The sequence below is a fragment of the Tripterygium wilfordii genome, chromosome 21, assembly GCF_013401445.1.
Source record: "Tripterygium wilfordii isolate XIE 37 chromosome 21, ASM1340144v1, whole genome shotgun sequence".
NCBI lineage: Eukaryota > Viridiplantae > Streptophyta > Magnoliopsida > Celastrales > Celastraceae > Tripterygium > Tripterygium wilfordii.
This window is the reverse complement of record NC_052252.1, coordinates 2,644,994-2,669,168: the sequence shown is the minus strand read 5'-3', so window position 1 is coordinate 2,669,168 and position 24,175 is coordinate 2,644,994. Positions and strand designations below refer to the sequence as shown.

The 24,175-nt window shown below is 36.3% G+C and overlaps 4 protein-coding genes and 1 long non-coding RNA gene across 5 annotated transcripts; 2 read left to right on the top strand and 3 right to left on the bottom strand.

Annotated features, from left to right (window-relative positions):
• Window positions 1-168: 168 nt before the first annotated feature.
• Window positions 169-919, bottom strand: LOC119989306. Its single transcript, XR_005465780.1, has 2 exons — window positions 658-919; window positions 169-561 (listed from the first exon to the last, which is right to left on the bottom strand). It is a non-coding gene; the product is annotated as an uncharacterized LOC119989306 (long non-coding RNA).
• Window positions 920-5,807: 4,888 nt separating this feature from the next.
• LOC119987695 (receptor-like protein 6) lies at window positions 5,808-8,777 on the top strand. The gene has a single exon (XM_038832616.1). The coding sequence runs from the start codon at window positions 5,808-5,810 to the stop codon at window positions 8,775-8,777; it is 2,970 nt and encodes a 989-aa protein (XP_038688544.1).
• A 5,413-nt stretch (window positions 8,778-14,190) lies between these two features.
• Window positions 14,191-15,903, top strand: LOC119989301 (serine/threonine-protein kinase WAG1-like). Its single transcript, XM_038834737.1, has one exon. The coding sequence runs from the start codon at window positions 14,349-14,351 to the stop codon at window positions 15,756-15,758; it is 1,410 nt and encodes a 469-aa protein (XP_038690665.1). The 5' UTR covers window positions 14,191-14,348; the 3' UTR covers window positions 15,759-15,903.
• Window positions 15,904-16,522: 619 nt separating this feature from the next.
• Window positions 16,523-17,996, bottom strand: LOC119989304 (photosystem II 10 kDa polypeptide, chloroplastic). The gene is made up of 5 exons (XM_038834743.1): window positions 17,757-17,996; window positions 17,606-17,664; window positions 17,399-17,454; window positions 17,220-17,272; window positions 16,523-16,781 (listed from the first exon to the last, which is right to left on the bottom strand). The coding sequence occupies exons 1-5, from the start codon at window positions 17,917-17,919 to the stop codon at window positions 16,687-16,689; spliced, it is 426 nt and encodes a 141-aa protein (XP_038690671.1). The 5' UTR covers window positions 17,920-17,996; the 3' UTR covers window positions 16,523-16,686.
• A 419-nt stretch (window positions 17,997-18,415) lies between these two features.
• Window positions 18,416-23,526, bottom strand: LOC119989300. The gene is made up of 9 exons (XM_038834736.1): window positions 23,206-23,526; window positions 22,617-22,746; window positions 21,439-21,926; window positions 20,920-21,000; window positions 20,699-20,803; window positions 19,873-19,986; window positions 19,687-19,770; window positions 19,391-19,462; window positions 18,416-19,160 (listed from the first exon to the last, which is right to left on the bottom strand). Exons 1-9 carry the CDS (start codon window positions 23,524-23,526, stop codon window positions 18,894-18,896), a joined length of 1,662 nt encoding a protein of 553 aa, XP_038690664.1. The 3' UTR covers window positions 18,416-18,893.
• Between the last annotated feature and the right edge of the window lie 649 nt (window positions 23,527-24,175).

The following is a 24,175-nucleotide window of genomic DNA, read 5'->3' as shown; positions in this document are numbered from 1 at the left end:
ATTGGAAACAAAGGATGCTACATTGTACATTCTTCAAAGAAGCTGCAGTTAAAATAAAATGTAGTAGACCATTCAGCAGACATTGGTTCTTTCTTCTTTTCATTGCGTGTCTTTAATAGTTTTGAAGGTTTTTGTATGAAGTGCAGCGTAAATTTCTCTGGAATCGACTTTAAACTGTAAACTATAATGAATAATAATTTGCATGACAAGACACACTACACAAACCCAACTTTGATAATGGTGTGGGCTACAGCAGTAGTATTAAAATTCCGGTAATGAGGAGTGGGGAGGCGAGATATTATCCCGAAATAGATACTGTGTGAGGCACGCCCAGGCGGTACTTAGCGCACAATACATTGAGTGGGGGAAAAATAGTCTCCACAAATGGAAAAATGCTAAAAACAAGCTTACCATTGAGCAACACCGTGAACCTCAACTCCACGTCCATAATGCTCAACATCAGATGGCTCTACTCCACTAGCTATACAGTGTTGACATCTCCCAAAGCCTCTTAGGGTATATCCACTTGCAGGACCTCTTCATTGTCTACTTTTCCCTTAACTACAACAAGCAAGCACAAATTACAACTACTTCGAAGTCAAGCCACCTGCTGCCAATATATAATTCTCAATATGCAAATTTATAGAGAAAAATTACCCTTTTTTAAGGAGTTACAGAGCCCACAAATCCATTCACCCATTACAGAAAGCACATCTCTCTTACTCCTAATTCCAGAAGCGTCGATGCTGTAGAGATTTTACCATCAAAATGAACCCAAATTTTTCAGGGAAATAACACCCTTTTTTAAGGAAGTACAGAGCTCACAAATCCATTCACCCATTAGATCAATCAGAAAGCACTCGAAATGCCAAAGCAGATCAAAGGATGGCATGTTCCTAAATTGCCACAAATTCTAATTTTTTTTTTTTAAATTTCTTAGTAAAGGAAAAGCCCTCAAATTGAACTTATATTTTAGCTGTGCTCAGCCTGCCTGCGCCGTCTCGAACCTCTCCAGTTTAAAGATGTTTCCTCCGCCATTGGAATCAATACCAAAACCGGTAAGCAGAACAGAGGCCTTGGTGCCTTACGATACAGGGAGTCAGCGGTTGTCGGTTTTTTTATTATACAGATATATATAATATTATATTAAGCTAATTATGTTGATTTTTTTTTAAATACTATTAAAAAATTTGTTTCTCATTGAAATTGAACATTTGACACAAATATATTTAACACAATCGATTGCCAATCGACCACCTCTTGTTGGTAATTATGTCGAAACTTAATTTAACTAATTACACTTAAGAAACTATTCAATATTAATTAGTCTCTCGGAGGACAACAGTGTCTTGAACTCATAGTAATCCATGGTTGCCCTACTCGATCTCGATGAATAGGATGATTCTGGAAGTGGGTTTGATTGAAAAATCACCATGACTGGTTATGGAGGTGGATTGTTTATTGGCTTAAAGTTCGTTTGCAAATTGCAATGAATGGTATTTTCAAATTGATGTTTGTTTAGGAGGTTACAATCACACAAAGTCAGGAGTGTTAAATGGTGCTTTTCGTCAATAAAGAGACGGCAAAAATAACTTAAAAAATACTTTGGCAAGACTTTTCTTTAACCCCAAATTTACTTTAACAAGACTTTTCTGTAACCCCAAATTTGAGAGTCGTTAATTTATGTCTTTGAAGTTATTTGCTTTGGTTTGGATACACGGTTGCATCTTCAACACAAGTCTTATGAAATGTTTGCTTCCACTGAGCCACTTGTTCACATTTTTGTTTGTTTGGAATTAAAGTAATATTTTCCCACACACCCCAAAACATGTTTTTGAGTAGATGTAGCTAATATGGCGTGAAGGAGTCTTGTGCCATTTCAGATGACTCAAAACATGATCATGAATCAACCATGACAAAGTAAGTACCTAGGCCTTCGACGGTTTAAAGTACATCTAGTTAATTTCTCTTGTTACAACCAAAGAAAGGCTTGGTGAATAATGATATTAAGAATCTTAGAAAATCCTAATTACAATCCAAAACAATGACTCATTGCCCAAGACTTGGGCAAGTCCTTTTTTTCCTAACGGTGACGGTGAGAACTCGACAGCTCCATTAAAACCAATCTCATCAACACAACAGCTCATGACAAAGGCATTCTTTTGATTGATTGAGATGCGAGAGGTTGTTTAAGTAGTCTATCTCAGCGTGGAATTGGACAACAAGTTTCCTCTATCAAAATAGTCGTAGTGAATTATATTTGATTAATTAAATTAATACTTAAAATTAATTTTAATAAGAATTATATTTATTAGATTAATTTTAATATAAAAAAATAATAATATTATAGTACTTTATTTCAACAGTATTTCCGCTAACGTCAGTTTTTAGTTCACCAAACACATCACAGCATATTTTACAGCATTTCCGCTAGCATTGAAAATCAATTTTTCCGCTGTGTCAAACGGAGTCAGGGAGTCAGTGGTCGTCGTTTTTTTTATTATACCGATATATAATATTATATTAAGCTAATTATGTTGATTTTTTTTTAAATACCATTCAAAAATTTGTTTTTCGTTGAAATCGAACATTTGACATACATATATCTAATCCAATCGATTGCTAATCGACCACCTCTTGTTGGTAATTATGTCGAAACTTAATTTAACTAATTACACTAAAGAAACTATTAAATATTAATTAGTCTCTCAGAGGACAACAAATGTCGTGGACTCACAGTAATCCATGGTTGCCCTACTCGATCTCGATGAATAGGATGATTTTGGAAGTGGGTTGAAAAATCACCATGACAAGTTATGGAGGTGGACTGTTGATTGGATTGTCTGTTCGTGGGTTATGGTATCAGTAATATTCCTTTACTTCCTTTTACAATCAAACAATTTTAAGAGTTCGATGGCAGAGCATTTAGGTCATCTGATATTCACACAACTTCAATGAAGCGATGTAGGTCGGTTTTCAGCTAATTATTTACATATGTATATTTGTGTGGAATTTATAAAGAGAGGTATATTCGTGGATATATTGGGAGGTCGTCAATGGTGAATTGGAGTTCATAGATGTGACGCTGGTTATCAGCTTTTCATGATAAATCAGAGTTTTCCAATTATGAATTGGACACTCATGCTGGAAGAGAAAGACAAGTCAAAGAACAGGCATGTACAACTTGGCTTAAAGTTCGTTTGCAAATTGCAATGAATGGTATTTTCATATTGATGTTAATTCGTTTAGAAGGTTACAATTACACAAAGCCAAGAGTGTTGAATGGTGCATTTCGTCAATAAAGAGACGACAAAAACAACTTAAAAATATTTTGACAAGACCTTTCTTTAACCCCAAATTTACTTTGGCAAGACTTTTCTATAACCCTAAATTTGAGAGTCGTCAATTTATGCTTTTGAAGTTATTTGCTTTGGTTTGGAGACAGTTGCATCTTCAATACAAGTCTTATGAAATGTTTGTTTCCACTAAGAGCCACTTGTTCACATTTTTGTTTGTTTGGAATTCAAGTAATATTTTCCCACACACTCCGAAACATGTTTTTGAGTAGATGTAGCTAATATGGCGTGAAAGAGTATTGTGCCATTTCAGATGACTCAAAACTTGATCGTGAATCAACCATGACAAAGTAAGTACCTTGGCCTTCGACGGTTTAAAGTACATCTAGTTAATATCTCATGTTACAACCAAAAAAAAGGCTTGGTGAATGATATTAAGAATCTTAGAAAATCCTAATTACAATCCAAAACAATGACTCATTGACCAAGACTTGGGCAAGTCCTTTTTTTCCTGACAGTGAGAACTCGAGAGCTCCATTAAAACCAATCTCATCAACACAAGGATTTTGAATGAGATGCGAGAGCCGAGAGGTTGTTTAAGTAGTTTATCTCGGCATGTAATTGGACAACTCGTTTCCTCTATCAAAATAGTTGTAGTGAAGAAGTGGTCCTACATGATAAATTTCCATCTTCTTGACGTGTAAAAATGGATTGGTCCATGTCTCTTTCTCGTGGAAAATATGCGTAAACGATATTAGAAGTGTTGAATCTATAATATTTTTACAACTCATACGTAGAGCCATATAGCACAAATAAATATATATATATATATATATAACATATGATTAGAACGAATAAATTAATTAATTTGTCTTCATAAAATAAACTTTTGAATCATTATAATTTTTGAAATTTTATATTTGTAAGGTCATTCGAATATTTGATATTTAGCATAAGCCATAAGGTAACATGATACAAGAACCTAATATATATATATTTTGGAGAAGGCATTCTTTTGATTGTTGATGCAGAAATGATGCAAAGTCTAGATAGTGAACTGATCCATCGCATGCAAGACTAGTAGTGTGTTTGGATTGAGGGATTTGAAGGGGAGGGAAGAGAAGGAAAAGAGAGTTTCCTTCCAATTCTCTGTTTGGATAGTTTATAAAAAATTGAGGGGAGGAATTTGAGGGGATTTGGGAGGAAGATTTCATTAAATTTTTGTCAAAATTCTTTCCTCCCAAAATGGAGTCATTTGGACAGAAGAGATTATTAATTAAGTTACTTATAAGTTTAAAACCTATTTTACCCTTGAACATAACACTTAAACATAAAAAATAAGGATGAACTAGTAAATTAAACTACTTTTCTTTCCTTTCTTTTTTTTATCTATTGAAACAAGAGAGAGGAAATGTATTTTCCCTTCCATTCTCTTCCTTCCCTTTCCCTTCCCTTCCCCTCCCTCCAAATCCCTCAATCCAAACACACTCTAGAGCAAGGACTAAGAGCACCTCCAGCGGCTCTTGTAAACTGCTCCTGCGTCCTATTTTACAGGATGGAAGCCCAAAAAATGAGAAAAAATCACCCCCAACGGATCCGGTAAACATCCGGCAAAATAACGTTCCGCTATACTGGTCCGCTAGAGTTAGCGGACCACTGTAGCACCGCTATATCACACTTTAATATTAAAATATTGAGCGGACCAAGGCATCCACTTCCACCTGTACCGTGAATTTTCTAAATTGATTTTATTTGACATAACTTTTGTCTCTATCGGATGATGGATAGAGACCAATTTGGTCAAAGTTCATCATTTAAGTGCAATTTATTTGTGTACAAATAAACAAATCTATTTGATAATTAAGTGTAATATATATATATATATATTTATCTTTATATTGTATTATTATTTTTCTTTAATTTAGTTTGTGCTCAAAAAAAATTTGTAATTTGCAATAAATTGAAAAAATTGAAAAATATATATTTAATATATTATTTTATTTAAAAAATGATATTGTCAAAAATATATTTGTTATTGTATAATGTAATCGATAAAAATTAAACATAAAATATTTTAAAAGTGATTGAAGAAATGAATATTTTAAGTTATAGAAGATGGTTTAGAGGAGCTGCTGTGGAGTATTGTTGAATTGTGATTCTGTAAAACTGTAAAATGACTCATTTTACTGTATTTTAGAGAATCTGTTAAGAAGAGCTACTGTGGATGCTCTAAGACTTTTCCTAGTCTTCAATACACATTACAGAAATGCTATTCTCTCCTTGCAATGAATATCTTTTTGATGGAGTGAGGACTTGGTCGATGACTAAGTCTTTTCTTCATCTTTGTATCGACAAATATTTTCTCAATTATTGATGTTTAGTGCTTTAGCTTTGAAACCAAGCTATAGTGCATATTGAAGACTTTTACTATAAATAGTCTTCTCAGCTTGTTCTTATACTTGAACCATTCATCTCTACAACTTCATTTTACTCTACCAAATTGTGAGATTGATGGGGCAATACTACAGTCGGATCCTCAACTTTCTCTTCTTGTTTCTGAGTCTTAAGTTTTGTTCTCCATTATTTCCCTCCTTTTCAGCCAACAGGTCATTGCAGCTTTGCTCCCATTATGACAGACTTGCATTGATCGAATTCAATAACAGCTTTTCACTAAACCTTGCTGCTTCCTACGCTTGTCCAACTTCTTATCCAAAGACACAATCATGGAAAATAGACAGGGATTGTTGTTCTTGGGATGGTGTTACTTGTGATATTGTCACTGGTCAAGTGATTGGGCTCGACCTCAGTTGTAGTTTGCTTCAAGGCACTCTATATTCAAACAATAGTCTCTTCCAACTTTCGCACGTCCAGAAACTCAATCTTGCTCATAACGATTTTCAATTTTCTGGGATTTCTTCCAAATTTGGTAAGTTTGAGAGTTTGACACATCTTAACCTCTTTGATTCTGGCTTTTCAGGACATGTCCCATATGAATTCTCTTACCTGTCCAAATTGATTTCTCTTCATATCTCTGATGTGAAGATTGAAGTACCTACATTGAGAGGATTTCTTCAAAATTGTACTGTTCTGCAAGAACTTTTTTTTTACCAGGTGAACATGTCTTCAGTAAATGTAGATTTGTTGATGAATCTCTCATCATCTTTGACATCTTTGCATCTTGTTTCTTGTGAATTGCATGGGAAATTTCCAGAGAACATTCTCCTCCTACCAAACCTCCAGTCACTGTATTTAACAGGTGGAGCTGGCTTCGGTATTGATTTTCCAATGTCTAATTGGAGCACACCTCTAAGGGACCTGGAACTTGCTTCGGTAGATTCCATGAGAGAGCTTCCTGAATCAATATGCAATCTGACGTCCTTGAATTTGTTGGATTTTTCTGATTTTAATTTCTCAAAATCACTAATTCCTACCTGCATTGGAAGTCTAACGCACCTCATCCATCTCAGCATGAAAAATAGCAATCTCTGTGGTAGGATACCATCTTCATTTTCAAACCTCATAAAACTTGGATTCTTATCCCTTTCTCATAATCAACTGGTAGGCCCTGCTCCTGACTCATCTAATCTTTCAAAACTAGTTTTCTTAGACTTATCTTACAACTCACTTAGTGGAACCATACCATCTTCCTCATTTTCCTTCCCATCATTACAATATTTATATGTTCAGGATAATCTGTTCACTAGCATCAAAGACTTTCAATCTAAATCATTGGAGGTAATTGACATGAGTAATAATACACTGCTGGGTTCTATTCCAAGTTCTGTCTTTGATCAAGTTAACCTTACCACCCTTTTGTTGCCATCAAATAACTTGACTGGTGTGGTTTGGACTGACAATTTCTTGAAGCTCAAAAATCTTGAAAGGCTTGACCTCTCATTTAATAGTCTTTCACTGTTGAACACCAACGCAAACTACAAAAACACCTTGTTGCCCAATCTACAAGAGGTAAACTTGTCTTCTTGCGGCAAAGCCGAGTTTCCCAATTTCTTACGAGGCTCAAGGGACTTGCAGTTTTTAGACCTTTCCAACAACAACATACAAGGGCATGTTCCTGACTGGATGTGGGATGTGGGGAGGGAAACATTGAATAGCCTGAATCTTTCGTACAACTATTTGACTGGCAATATAGAAAGGATTCCATGGAAGAATCTAGAAGATCTTGACCTTCACTCCAACTTGCTTCAAGGACAGCTGCCTCTTCTGCCATTTGAACTGTCATTCTTCAGAATCTCTTCCAACAATTTGACGGGGGAGATTCCTACTTCACTTTGCTATGTGAATTGGATGCAGTTTCTTGATATTTCAAAAAATACCATGTCCGGTATTATTCCCGAGTGCATTGGAAACTTAACCAATAGTCTTGTAGTTTTACATCTACAAAAGAATTCATTTCATGGAAAAATTCCAAGCATATTTAGTAAAGACTGTGGTTTGAGGAGTCTCAATGTCAATGGCAATCAATTGGAAGGGCCTTTACCAAGATCTCTTGCAAATTGCAAAGGTTTGGAAAATTTGAATCTTGGGAACAACATGATAAATGATACGTTCCCTCACTGGTTGCAAATTTTCCCAGAACTACGGATTCTTGTTTTAAAATCCAATCGATTTCATGGTCCGATTCTTGAATATAAGGCCCATCATTCATTTCCAAACTTACGAATATTTGATATTTCCAACAATTATTTTGTGGGTCTTTTGCCAATGAAATATATCAAGAATATGAAGGCCATGATGTACAACGAAGATAATCCTCCTGATGAAGTGCAATACAATGGAGAATCATATATTATCGATGAAGATTCTGTGATTGTGATGATCAAAGGAACAGAGTATGAGTTGTTGAAAATTGTAACAACCTTCAAGGTCATCGATTTCTCTGATAACAAATTTGAAGGAGAAGTTTCGAAAGTCATTGGGAATCTTTCTTTCCTAAAAGGACTCAACTTCTCACACAATCTCCTAAGTGGCCACATTCCATCGTCAATAGGATATTTGATACAGCTTGAATGGTTAGACTTTTCTTACAACAAGCTTGTAGGCAAGATTCCTGAGCAATTGGCAAATTTAACATTTCTTTCACAGTTAAACCTCTCCCATAACAAGCTTGTTGGACCCATACCTCAGAACAGGCAGTTCAACACATTTGACAATAGTTCCTACGAAGGGAATTCAGGGTTGTGTGGATTTCCTTTGTCAAAAACTTGTGGCATTGATGGTGCTCCACCACAATCACAACCACCACAATTGCAACCATTGCCGAGTGAAGAGGATGATTCTGGAAGTGGATTTGATTGGAAGATCATAATGATGGGTTACAGTTTTGGAATGGTTATGGGATTGTCTTTGGGATATATCATGTTCGTAACAGGAAAACCACAATGGTTAGTGAGGTTCATTGAAGGAAGCCGACTTAAGCAAGTGAAGAGGCCAAATCAAAGAGAAAGAAGAAGAAGAAGCTAGAATGTGGAAGCTATAATCAGTAAGTATTTCTTTTTTACATTCATGTATTTGCTTGTTTGTCACTTCCTTTGTCTTCCTTGTTTTGCTCTTGATGCACTAAATCAATGGATATTTCCGATTCATTTGACTCGTGAATCATCTCCAGTTTATGTTTTTCACTCCAAATGTGAACATTTGGTTATCTTTCTCAATATTCCTCTTGTCCTGAAAACATTCTGTTAGGTGCATTGAAGACTTTTGCTGTTTTTCTTTGATATATATATATACACACACACGACAGGCAAACTCTAAAGTTGGCATTCAACAATACCCATATTGCTTATTCTTCTGCTGCTGCTGCTAGTCGATACAGTTGCTGCTATTTTTAACTGTGAAGAGGGTCAAGTTATGCAGATTCGGGCTTAACGTGGAGGCATGATTATGCAGGCACCCAATAAAAGCAAGGATAGAATGGTGAATTTAAGGGCTTGCTTGGATTGAAGTTTTAGAGAAATAAGTGAGGAGGGTTAAGGAGGGTGGAGAGTAACTCCACCTTGCTTGGATTGTAAGAGGGAGAGTTAAGTAGGGGAACTTTCCCTCTCATTTAACTCTCAAACTCTACATTTTGTAACCCTTCAATTTGAGGGATTTGTAAGGTGAGTGAAAATTTTGTTTATAATTTCATGCATTAAGTTTTTTCATTCATTTCAACTTAACCCTGCTTAACTCTACCTCCTATCAAAGTAAGTGTGAGTTAAGGTAATTTCCTCCCATGACTCCCCTCACTTAACTCTCCCTCCATTAACTCTACTCTACTCTACTCTACTCTTTATTTTACATCCAAGGAAAGCCTAAGAGATTTTGTATGGTTATCAACACTGGATAGCCTCGAAGAAACAGAAAATCTAGAGAAGTCCCCCAGTGAATGATTAACGGCAACAACAAAATGGAGAAAAAAACAGAGAAATTCTGTTTCTATTTGACTTATGGTAATTTGGGTGGATGTTCTTTTAGGGGAACGAAGAATTGAATATATGGCAGGTTATCTCTTAGCATTCGGGTTCATCACAATCAGTCTAGAGAATATAAATGTAATGATGGAGATTATCTCATTGGTGCTCTTCTTTGTGTAGTGCACCTCTCAGTCGAGAATATAAATGTAATGAGGGAGATTATCTCGGCGGTGCTCTTCTTTCTGTAGTGCACCTTCTCAAAGTAGGTGTTCTTGGTTCAACTTCAAGAACATAAACGATTTTTCAAAGCTAGTGTCTTCAAGAGCATCTTAACCTAGATTGGATTTTCGGATGTACATTATTTGACCAAATCCCGATTGGTATAAATTCGGATAAGTAAATCAGACAATAATATAATCCGGGTTAGGCTCCGGATAAGATTTATGTATTTAGATTCCGACCCAGTTTTAAGCTGAATAAGAATTTTGTATTTAAACCCAGATTTCGAACATATAACTTATGTCCAAATTTAATTTAATATGAATCTAACAAATTTGGATAGAGTTTTGTCGCCCATGCCTATTTGATACAAAAGTTTATCCAACGGGTTAGGATTAAGCAGTGGCGCTCCTTAAAACTGGACTTGTCCAGTTTGACCCCACGGGACCTTAGACATGCATAAGGAAAGAAGATGTTGTCTGCCACGTGGTTAACAGTAGGCCTCCATTGTCGCTTATACAGTTAAATTCATTTATGATTCTATCTAAATTTCTAGGGAAAACGAATGAATTTCTGAACAAACATAAATAGAATATCTAATAAAACAAAAATGTTAGAGATGCCAGTAAAAAACATTTCAATAATTCCAGTAGTGAATCTTGTCCCTTGATTGATATAAGTGTAGAGGCCCACAAAATCTTGTGATTGAACCAGAGAGTGACACATCCACTATTGGGATGACTGTGATGCTTTTTACTGAAATCTTTATCACTTTTGCTAATAAAATACCTTCTTTTTTATTTTCTTATGAGATTTGTAATATAATTCATCAATAATGGCATCAACTTGATATATAGATAAATATCTAGGTGTCCTAATTATTAATGCTGGCAAAAATTCATTATTAGATGTCCTTAACTTCCACTAATAATGTGGTCTGTTCTTGACAAACATTCATACACATGTATATACATATATATGTATGTTAGGGATGACCATGTTATGGAAATTAGTTTCAACATACTAATAGTTCCAAAACATGTGAGATGCCTCTAACATGATAAGCCCAAATGATCTCAACCAGGTTTTAAAAGTCGGATCCAACCAGTCAATTCAACCGGTTGGACCAAAAATCAGTCTCTAGTATGGTTTGAGAAGTGTAAAAATTTCAGAAGAAAAATTATGAACCAAAAGAACCTTTGAACCAATCAGGTTAGTTATCATTTTTCTTTTTATTAAGAAGAAGTTGTTTGTAGGGTTTGAATTTTGAAACTTGGATAACATAAATTACATGATCGAGACTTCAATCAATAGACTGAATCCATCTTCGTAACCATGTTCAGCATATCGTTGTTCTTATATTAAAAAAATTTTGTTTTAAAGTAACCATCAAACCGGAAATTTTGATGATTGTTAGTGTTATAATGGATTAATTATTTTATGACGGATTTAGGGAGCATCGGTTCAAAAGTGAACAGATCTGCATTTTAAATCCGCTTAGGAGAATTTCACATCACATTTTCATGATCAACATATATGATGTATTAGTACATGCATGCATCGTGCATGTACTAGGAAACAAAAAATTATGTATTTATTGGGCAGACATAATGAACCCACCCACCATTTTTTCTCTACCTATTGGATGCAATGTATCTATCCATTATTGTCCTAACTATATACATAGTTTGATAACATTCAATGATTATTTCAAAGTTTTGTATATTAATTTTTGTTTTATATAGTCTTTTCAGTGTATACTTTATCACTCACATTGTCACATGCATCAACTTCCATTATTTATCATCTCCCTAATCATTAGCTTTGATTCCACATTTTAATAACGTAATAACCAATTTTATTGGGGGAGAAAGACAATAAATAATTAATTAACATTAAAGATTTATGAATCAATTTAAGATTACAATTATAATATAGTTGGCTTATATTATTAGCTTCTTTTTGTCACCTGACCGACCAGAATGAGTTTGATAAGAAGTCAACTGCATGCCCTAAACATTGTTAGAAATTAACAAGATACCAATGAACAAATAAAAGGGAAAGGAAAGGAAAAGTGAAACAACAGGAGAAATGGGGTCTGTTGGTTAGTTACAATATGCACAGTAATCTTATTTACGGTGATGAATCATAAATCAAAAAAATAATAAAGATATCAATCGTTGCTATTTTAGTTATCCTAACTGCTCAATTCGATGAATAGGATATAAGTAAATTTATGGGTTTCGCATGTCTTACACGATGGGCAAGAAATCATATACATACAACTCAACAGCCTAGATAATTATTATATAAATTATTGGTATCCTTATCGTAACTAATCATAAAATAATCGTGTTTACCTTTTGACTTATGGACACCAAGTTATAGTAATGCAATTTAACAATGACAGTGAGAATCCAATGATGTCCAGCACATGCTTTATTGCCGACCTCCGACTTTGTAGCTGAACTTTTTCTGTTCCATGAAACGGAAGTTGCTTGCAGTGCTACTAAGTAATCGTCAAATAAATTGGTTTGGAATAAATCTTTCTATTTAGCGAGCTAGAACGGTGATTTAATCAACCCATAATTTAATTAGGCAACACTATGGAATACTTTGAGAAAAAGACCCATCTCATAATACATAACTAGTTATATAGTCTCAACTACTTGATAACCAGTTGCTCGATTTTGTAGGCGTCCCAGTTGATGATACTAGGGATCAAGAGCTTGATGTTGTCTCTATACAAGTAGATAACGTTATCCGAATTGGTCGGCAATCAAGACAGCAATGGTGAATTCACTAAAGATCTCCCCTAATTGCACGCTAGATTTATTTGGTGAATCCACTAAAGGTCTCATGTGATCTTTTGTAGATCTTTTTCCTTATAGGTGATGAGGTCTCCTTGGTACCCCAAGGTATTTTTTGTCACATGGGGTTCCCGATGTCATGTTTGTCAGGTCATACCAAGTAATACATGTCAAGATGATATATGAGTGTACAGAAATGCTCTCCACCCTTATATCATCTCCTTTAATTGTGCATTGTCACGTGTCAACATGTCATTGCAGGAGAGTATTTTTGGTATTATCACAAATACTAATGCAAAGTCAAAAGCACCTACATAAATTAACTTAAAGTAATCATGCTTTATTGACATGACATTAACTTATTGTAATATATACACTAAGGTCTCGCTATCTTTCACAAATTTCAATACAAACGCGGCTTCACTAGGAAGGGCAACTGCAATGGTGCTCTATTGTTGGTCAATAAAAATGTTGATTCGGTTTCATCTCTATTACATAAAAAGTTAAATAGATCATGTCTCCCAATACAATCACATCAACAAAACACATCTCCCAATACAATCACATTAACAAAACATAAATTTTGGCTAAAATATTAAATATGTCCTTCGACTATCACATTTTTCTCTATTATGTCCTTAAACTATTTTTTTTCTTCATTCTATCCTTAAACTATTATTTTCCACATGGTTTCTCTCATCAGTCAACTTTTCGGTGTTGACTCCGACGAAAATGCTGACGTGTCATCTGAACTCCGACGAGTTTTTTTTTATATTTTATAATCACATGGATGCCACGTCAGCATTTTCGCCGGAGTCAACACCGGAATGCTGACTCAGGATAGAAACCATGTGGAAAACAATAGTTTAAGGATAGAATGAAGAAAAAAAATAGTTTAAGGACATAATCGAGAAAACTGCTATAGTCTAAGCACATATATAATATTTTAACCCATAAATTTTTATACATTATACTTTCCCACCCAACATGGAGGCCAACAACGTTTCATGCCTCCATGTTGTCTTAACAAAACTAAACCAAAACACACAATCTCAATACATCCACATCAACAAAACACATCTCCCAATACAACCACATTAACAAAACATAAATTTTTATACATTATCCATTTCCACCCAATGTGGAGGCCAACAACGTTTCATGCCTCCATGTTGTTTTAACAAAACTACACCAAAACACACAATCTCAATACATCCACATCAACAAAACACGTCTCTTAATACAATCATATCAGCAAAATATACTTTCTAATGCAATCACATCAACAAAAGATAATATCTTTATTAATCCAATAATAATTTACCATTATAAATGTCCTAAGTAGTAGTAAAATAACACCATCCATGCATTCCCATCAATACCTTTCAATCATCGGGCAGGACATTACATTATGTAATCCTAATTAACATGCATTGTCTTTTGGTCAAACCTAACTCTAATATCACCTTCCATGCACTCACTCTCTGGTCAACCAAACAATTTAATAATCATCCACTGGGTCCCACCCTCTGTCTTTTTGTCCCTCTCTAGTGTCTTCATAAAAGCCTCTAAATCTCTCAAAAACTCTCATAACTCCAAATAATCAAACCATGGAAGACGAGACAGTTTTCACCTCCGATACCGATCTTGATTTCAGCTTCACCTCAACCACCACTGACCGAACCTTCGCTTCCTCCAGCGCTCGATCCAGTCTCACTCTAAGTTTTAACGAGTCCCGCCTCTCCACAACCACCACTAACACCGCCACTACTTTCGTCCACCGCGGCAAATGTGATCCGAATTGGTCGGCAATCAAGACAGCAAGGAGCCTCTCCTCCGACGGAAACCTCCACCTCCGCCATCTCAAGCTCGTCCGCCACCTCGGAACAGGAAACCTCGGTCGCGTCTACCTCTGCAACATCAGAGACTGCAAGAACTCGGACTTCGCACTCAAGGTCATCGACAGAGAGTCGCTCACTCACAAAAAGTTGTTGCAGGTACAAATGGAGGCTCAGATCCTCTCCATGCTAGACCACCCTTTCCTCCCTACACTCTACGCGCACATCGAGGTTTCGCACTACACGTGTCTCTTGATCGACTACTGTTGTAATGGTGATCTCCACTCGCTCCTCCGTAAACAGCCTGGTAACCGGTTACCGGTCCAGGCGGTCAGGTTCTTCGCTGCGGAGGTACTGATTGCTTTAGAATACTTGCACGCGCTCGGCATTGTTTACCGGGATCTGAAGCCGGAGAACATTCTGTTACGCGAAGATGGGCATATCATGCTCTCCGATTTCGACTTATGCTTCAAGTCAGAGGTTGTCCCCACAATGGAGACGACACGTGTGAGGAAAAGAGTGAGCAGGACGACCAATTGTTTCGGTGGTCCGGTAAAAGAACCGGCGGAGGAGGACGTGGAGGTGGAGTTCGTGGCGGAACCTACAGCGGCGTATTCGAAGTCATGCGTCGGTACTCACGAGTACTTGGCGCCGGAATTAGTTTCCGGTAACGGTCACGGTAGCGGCGTTGACTGGTGGGCTTTTGGGATATTAATTTACGAATTACTCTACGGAACGACGCCCTTTAAGGGAGGGAGCAAAGAGGGGACCCTGCGCAATATAGCGTCCAACATGCAGGTGAAGTGCCACGTGGCTGAGAGCGAAGAGAAAGGTATGGAGGAGGCGAAGGATTTGATAGGGAGACTCCTGGTGAAGGAACCTAGTCGGAGACTAGGGTGCTCCAAGGGTGCCACGGAGATTAAACGACACCGTTTCTTCGATGGGCTCAATTGGGCCTTGTTAAGGAACTACAAGACACCAGATGTGTATGGACAAGTGAAGAAAGGGCAGCCTCACGTGAATCACGTGACCGGGGATTCTCGTGGCCGGAGGCGGCGGTCGTGGTGGAAGGGATTCCGTTTTCTCCTGAAAAATAAGGGTGGTGAGAAATTTAAACGGTTGAATTCTAATCTTAGTAATAGTAGTTATTATCATCATGTCAATAGTACTAAGATTGATTAATTTGTAAAAGAAATAGTTGAATTTTATTTTCTTATTTGAAAGGTTTCTATAATTTTAGAGTTAAAAAGTTTAGGATTGTGTAAAATAGATGTGGATGGAGAGATACCATAATATCAATTTTGATTGAGAATACTATTCAAATTCATATTGATTTTCGATTTCCTGTTTGAGAACCTTTTTTTTTTTTGAGGTGGTTTTCTTTTTATTTGTGATTTTCCAAGAAATAATGGTTCTTATAATCATAAAGTCTTTGTAGGGTATAGCCGAACAATTGTTCAATATGATTAAACAAGATGATACCAAAAAATACCCCTCCAATGAGATGATGACAGGTGTCATCTAAGAGATCGGGCTAGGGAACATCTTAGCCAACCTAAATGTTATCTTGGCTTATATACTTCGGTGTGGCCTAATAGACATAACTTTGGGAATCTCAGTTGACCAAAACATCTCGGGTTACCTAAGACCATCTTTCACCAAATATAAAGGAAATTTACAATAAGAGATTCACCCTCAGAAATCTTGTCCACAATAAAGGATAATCAATAATTCAAAAATCATATAAAAGATATCTCTACTAAAGTAAATCTCTCTCACATTCTCACTATTCACTATTAGCCAACGATAGAGTTTCAAACACTAAACAATCTCAATAGTTTTATTGCTTATTGATCTAACTTGAGCATTAAGCTGTTGGGATAATATCACTTTGTTTTCTTGGGTGGTCTAATAATCAATGATGCTATCGATTCGACATAGATATATATTTAGAGAGAGAGAAACAAGATTGAGAGAGTGAACAAAATATTACACAGTATTTTTGGAATGCTTGTTCTACACAGTTACTTGCGACATGACATATAATACAAAATAAGAGTAGCTACATATATATATATATATATATATATATATATATATATATATAGCTCTATTGAGCCAGAGCACTGGTGTTGTAAACAAGAAGTGCACCCCCTGCAAGTAGCCCAGCTAGTGTCACCGCCCATATTGCTAAACCAGTAGTTCCTGCACCACATTCATTCATATACAAATCAATTGCCTTCCAAAACTAAATTAATTAAGTCGTCGTCGTCATCATCATCATCATCAACCCAATCTTTATCCAAAAAAAATTTGTAGTTGGCTACATGAATTTATGAGAACATCACCGGGAATCTACCACGAGTATTTGTTTTCTCTATTCATTTCTATCATGAATCATATATTCATCAACTGCTATTAAATTCACATCATATTTTATTACTTTAAGTCATGTCTTTTTAGCACTTCCTCGTCGCCTCTTACTTTCCCTTATACAAATTCTCTCATTTCCTCATCACCAGCCGCATCGCTATCTCTACGTTAAACATGTACATGCCATCTTAAACGATATTCTCGTAACTTATCTATTGAATTCAAAAATTAATTAAGTTATCTAAAATGTTCAAAGTCAAAGTTGCTTACCACCAACATAAACATCACCACTTGGAGACCAGTCATCAGTGTTGTAGATAGGACTGTACATCAAGTCACAAAGAGATAAAAAAAAATATTGATTATTAGTATTTCTCAAATTGGATAAAAAAAATCTATATATGTACTCTAATTAATTAAATCTATAATTTATTTATATAAATATATACCTGTACCCATCAACGTTGGCTCCATATTTGTCAACAAATTGATACACACCCTTTCCCTGAACCAATCAAAACCTAATTAATCCACTATAAATTACTGAATTAAATTAATTATTTCCCATATTCAACATTGAATAATACTCAAGACCTACCTTTAAACAATAATTACAATTAGTAATAAGAAGAAGAAGAAAAAAACTCAAAACCTACCTTACCCTTCCTTCCAGATGCATCAAGGCCCTCACGCAAATCCATGCCTCCATTAATTCCTAAAATTAAGAAATTGAACTATAATAAACCACAATATATGGATGCATATGCATGTGTGGTATATATGTATAGGGAGATTAATATTCCGTACCATAAGGCTTATCAGTCTTGATCTTCTTGCCACCACTGGCTACAACTCTGAAAGAAGCCCTAGACCTTGCAAGAGAGGGTAGGCCTTTCACTGCTGCTGATTTCTCCACAGTGAAAGGAGATGGCCTGAGACTAAGTGAAGCCATGACAGTTGAGGATGCCATTACTGCAATAATTCTCTTTGTGTTTCTTCTTCTCCTCTTCTACTTTCTTTTTGTGCACTGGTTACTGACATATCAAATAGTTCTTATCCATGGATATATTGTAGTTTTTGTGGATGAGATTTGGATAGGATATTACTGGCATTGTATTCTTGCCACGTGGAGTGAATTAATGGGGGGCCTGAGATTGATTTTCTATTATACAAAATTATTTATTTGGATGTTTTTCTATTATTTTGATTTATTTTATACTTTTAACACTTACAATGGATTTAATATGAACTCAAAACAAGACATGCCACAATTCGGTTGCCCAGAACTTTTGCTACAGATCACGAATTCCGGTGTTTTCAACGACATTAGAAAGTAGACTTGCATTCTTTTAGTTTTCATGATGAAAAACTTAATTATTTTCCCACATAATTTCTCAGGAACTTAAATAACTAGATTTTTCTTGAAACAAAGAGAGCCTAAATGAATCTATCAGAGAAATTAATAAGAATATAGTTTCCAAATTGTATCATTCCTAGAGAGAAAAAAAAAAAAAAAAAACTGATTTTCTACGTCTGTTTACTAGTACAAAATATCTAATAGTGACTGAATAGAAGACAGAATTATGTACAATACAAGAGCCTTCTTTTTCTCTCACTTTTTCCTCCTAACCCACCCCTTCTCCTTTCCTCTATCAGCTAGATCATTTGGACAAGCCAAACACATTTGCTTCCCAAACTTGTGCTTCAAAATGACATGGTCCTTCGATCAAACACCAGTCTTTGCCCAACAATTCATCCAAATTTTACCGGTTGTTCCTTCCTCAATGTTAGGACACATTCATCAGATGGAATAGATCTGAAGATTATTATCGCAGTATACCGATAGGCGATAGCACAGCCCATCAAGTGCAATTTCCAGTGAGAAAAAACAATTTTCATTTTACTCACCAGAGTAGGGGAACAAAACTTTTACTCCCCTCAAGTTCAGGTTGATGTCCTTCGCCACTGCTTTTTCCCTTTCTGGGGCAACTTGAATGGACTCCAGCTCTTTCTTCGTTTGGAGGACTCACAAAAGAGGCCAGAGGCCAAAGCTTGTTGAAGCCACAACTCAAACTTTTCCTCATCCTCATCCATCATTTCAGCATCCAAATCCCATGGAAATCTGGATGAGTTAGTTTGCTGCGTTTTCCCCAAACCGACCATGTTGACGTGGAAACTGGGTCGATGAGCGTTTGGCCTACATGCCATTCCCTGCAAACCAATGAGTTTACTAGTTGTAAGATGTTTTGGCAACTAAATATGCAAATAGACAGTAAAGTTCTTTTTGCTTGAGCATTCAGCAAAACACGCAAACATCAACAATGTAACACCGAAACAAGGCCAAAGAACCAAATTCAGATATCCCATACAAGAGCCTTTTGAACTTTTCTAAAGTTAACCACACAATGAGCCTAGGAAAAATAGGGAGGAAATGAACTGACCTGACAAATGGCCCATTCTGAAACATCAAAGATTTTGCTCTCAGCACAAACAAAGGCACGTGGTATTTCCATCTGAAACCCATAATCAAAATGGTAAACACAACAGATAACAGAGAATCCGTAACAACATGATGAATTCAGATGATATTTTGCATAATAACTTGATAACGATTCAACATAAGAGGAACTGAAATTCAGTTGAACTAAAGTACAAAAACCCTTTAACCTTTTTTTTTTCAGGAACAGACTTCACAAAAAGAAGAAGATATTCAAACAAGATATATAAGGAACTTTACCTTCTGAGGCCTATCAAACACCAATGAGCCTTTGTATTCAACCCACCCATCTCCATCCTTGGCTTGATGATATTGACAGCAATCCTGAAAAGCCAAAATAAGTCTCATATTAAAAGCTTACTGCAAGGCACATGTGCATATGCAGGGAGAAAGAGTATAATCTAGCAGAGGCAAAAGTATGCTGACCTGACACCACCTTGCTTTTGCCTTACTCCTATTCGTGCACACCCAAATATGTGAATTGCCACATTTCGTGCACTGTATACGCCTAGATTCTTCAGACAAATAATCCTGACCATCCTGTTCGTAAGAAGTGTGGTTACACATTTTCATTATCTACACAACCACTCAGCTTCAGTAACGGACACAAAAAATTTTATTTCAGCAATGAGGCTTTGCCAACATACTATAACAGAACGAAGGCCCGCCCAATAATCCCGGTTAAAATATTCCGGGTTATCGGGTCACCATGTTTGGTTGGGAATATACCCAGTAACCCGGTTAAAATTTTCATAAATGATAAAAAGTCAGAAACCAAGATGCTTGCCGGTTACTTGGTAATTTATCCATGAATTTTCTTTTATTGGCAAATGAAATGGTTTCTATAGTGCATGAACGCATAAGCACTCCATCCAAGGCACATTAGCAAGGTGTACTTCACCTGTATAGAAGCTCGAGAAGGAATAGTGGAATACGAAAAGGTTAGGAAGGACAGGGCTTCAAACCCCCTTCCCTTTGCTTTCATTCTGTCTTGTATCACTCCAGATGGATGGTGAGGCATGTGTGAGATTGGTAGCATGATAAGGATTGAATTATAAACTCAATATGAGTAGCTGATATTACATCAGCCGCAGCTGATTAAAGAACCAGAAAACAAAGGACAGCTCATCTATATTTACCTTTTCCTGTTGCCTATAATTGTCATAAACTCCCGCAAACCATATGACAAACAACGCAAGATTTACAATAATTCTGGAAAAGTTAAACAATAAGTAACCAATAATTAGATTACCTGATGAGAGGTACGATATGACTGCTGACAGACATTCCTAGTGCTGAATTCATCTTTTTTTAATTGTTCATCGTATTCACTCTTCTTTGTTGAATCAGAAAGAACCTAGAAGCATTAAACAATCATGAGCAAGAAAGAGGACCACAAAATGACACACATGCAACTAATTACATACATGAAACATAGGAGAGGTAGAAAGAGATGGAAACATATATGCTTACCTCATAAGCACACTGAAGTTTCTTAAATGATTCACTAGCCAACGAAATTCCCATATTTTTATCTGGATGCACGAGCATGGCCTGAACACAAAGCATTTAAAGAAGCTGATGTCAAGAAAATAAGACAACATTTAGTACGGCATTATTCCATCTCACAGCAGATCAGATGCTAGTTCACACGATTATCAAATATGAACTTTCAACCTTGCCACCACAACATCCTACCACATGTGGAAACAAGAAATACAAGGAATGGAAAAACCAAACAAAGGCAGAGACAGAAAAGCAGAGTATAGCTTCATTGGAAAAAGAATGAAAGGAATTCAAAGAAAAGCTTGGGGAGAGAGAGAGCTCCGATTCGTGTCCAAGAATACAAGAGACTCAACTCAAAAAAGATATCCCATATACAAAGGGCGATATCAAAACTGAACAACCCACCAAGAAATAAATTCTGCTCAGACAACTATGGTTTACAGTTAGTAACGACAGCAGAAATGGAAAGAAAAAGAATTTACATGCCTTCTTATGATATTCCTTTTTCAAAACTGAAGCATCAACTCTTTTATGATGAGTATAACCCAGTGCTTCATAGTGATCTTTGCTATTTAATATTCTTTTCATCTCATCAAGCGAATTTGTTTCTTTGACTGCAATTGTAGCAGGCAACTCTTTCTGCTTCTTGATAACACAGGAACTCCCAGCTGGTTTACTAGAGGCGTTGCAAGTGTGCTGCTTCTCAGGTTCATTAGTAGGAATAGTGTATTCACACTCTGCGGAGAAGTCATCTTCCATAGCTGTTTTTGATTCTTTATGCTCATCTAAGTGGGTGGCTTCCCTCATTTTGTCGCACCATTCCAGCAAAAGGTTTAATACGTCGCTTGAGAAAAACGCAAGATTAATTGCAATAAAAACTCCTAGCCATCCAGCTCGAATTTTGACCAAATAAATTGTGTATATAGTAGCCATAAGGACCACCAACCGTGCGTGGTTAAGTGAGAATACATAGCCTGCATAACGACACAAAAAACTAAATTTTTTCCCAAATCTATGAAATTGCAGAAGTGTACGTAGAGACAAAGGGAATTTTCATCAATAAGCTTGAATTTGAGAAACAACTTTTAAACCTCATGCTGATAAATTAGCAGAAAATAACCACACCATACAGTACAAAAGAAGTCAAACTTCTTCAAATTGAGAGATGAAGATGCCCTTCACAATTTAGCTGAAGTTCTTACTACCTAACATGTATTTGCGAAAAATCTTCAAGAAACGTATATATAGTCCTATCATTTTTGGATAGCTAACCTTATGCAAAAAATAGATCAACCATTTTATGCAGTCATAAAGAAAGGAAACAACACCATGAGCACAAGGCTTAAACACTGGAGGATGGGTCCAAGAGGCAAGATGTCCTCTGTCCTACCCACACATTACAGAGAGGCTATTTCGGCTGTTTAAACATGTGAGAACCAAGTGTTTTGGTGAAGCAATTTTATCACTAGGCCAAGGTTCGCCCTTCATTTTTCAGAGTCATACAGGATCCTGTATCAATATTGCTGACCAAAGTATCTATCATCTCATCGAATCTTAAAAAATATCATTATTAACTTAGTTTACTAGCTAAAAACACAGCAGAAAACAGTAATCACATTAAAGTCCAAAGGCAAAAAATAAAGAACTGAAAGTCTGAAACTTACCTCCAACTATGAACAATGTTCCCATTATCCAAAAGTTAGCATACATCCATATTATCAAAATAGCAAAGAGCCCCACAATGAAGATTCCAGAAGTGTAACCCAAATACCGAACAGCAACACCAGCAGCACCCTAAATATTTGGACTCCAAAATGTTAGCATGTTATTCTGATTTTCTTTCATACAAGCCGTTATTCAATGAATTAAAAGTGCCAACATAAAAAGCATAGTCATATTCATCAAGATAACTCAAGTTGGCCGTTGTTCCCTCTAACATGTCCTTTTTTCGAACGGACTTTCAAGGCAATGTGAAAGATATTCAGATGGCACCCCTTTGGTGCCGTTGAAATTCAAATCTTTTATGCTAAAGAGAAATAAAATGCCCAGTTGTACTACTCCAACCCAAGTTCTCTCACTACAAAACCAACAACATACAACGTTTGAATGAATTTTGATTGGAAAATTATAAATCACGAACAAGTTCTAATTGATGGTTTAGCACGACTCAAATACGCCACAGTACAATGACAACCATCATTAAACCAAAATCTGGCACATAAAAGATTATGGAAATAGCGTTAACACACATACCATACTCGGAAGCACGTAGAGTAAGCAAGACATCGAAGTGAGGCTAAGAAAATAACTCCACATTATAACCAACAAGGCAGCTGAACCCAGTTGGGTAACAGACTGAAAACCCCTCACAACACAGTCCTTCCAATAAATCAGCACAAAGCACACTAATTGCCAAAATCTAGCGCACCAACTGCACACCTTTGGCCAATGGCGCTCTATAAAGACTCCAACTTTTTCCCTCAAGGTCCCCGCCGCAGTTTCCGTGCACAACCATAAATGTTTCTGCGTTTGAAGCCATTTCCAACCTTGCTCGACTAACCCAATATCCTCCATCGCTACTAAAGAAGATCAAAGTGTAGCCTACAAAAGTACCCTCGATCCAAATCACACAACACCGCTATCCATAGACATAGATGTGTACCAGTGACCCTCCGTATTCCGCAAAACGGGATGTCAAATAATCGATGGAATCCATTACTGCGAGCTTCGAATCGGCCAAAAATTACGAAAAAGCCCCACACCGATTTCACGGGTATCAAATGAAACACCACACAGCTCCAACAGTTCAGATAAAAAAGCACAAACAGAGAGAGAGAGTGCGTTCGATGATTCAACCAAAATTGCTTCACATGAAAGTTTCCGAAAAGGAATAATTCAGAAATTGAATAATAATATCACAGTTCCCTTCTTTTTTTCTGACATTAGTGTCTTTGACCAGGAGTAAATAAAAATTGGGAAAAAAAAAAACTAAAAGTAATGGGCGTTGAAGAGAAACCCTCAGCTTTCTTTCGATACAGAAACTGAAAATGTAGTAGGGAGCTAAACCTTCAGATGAAGCCCTAAAAGCTTGAAGAAGCTCTCATGTCACAATTAATCTGGGCCTCCTACTTAGCACATTTATTTGAGAGTACATTTACGCATGGAACATTGTCGGTTGGAAAGACAACATGCCTCCAAGTGTGTTCTACCATGGAAGAAATAT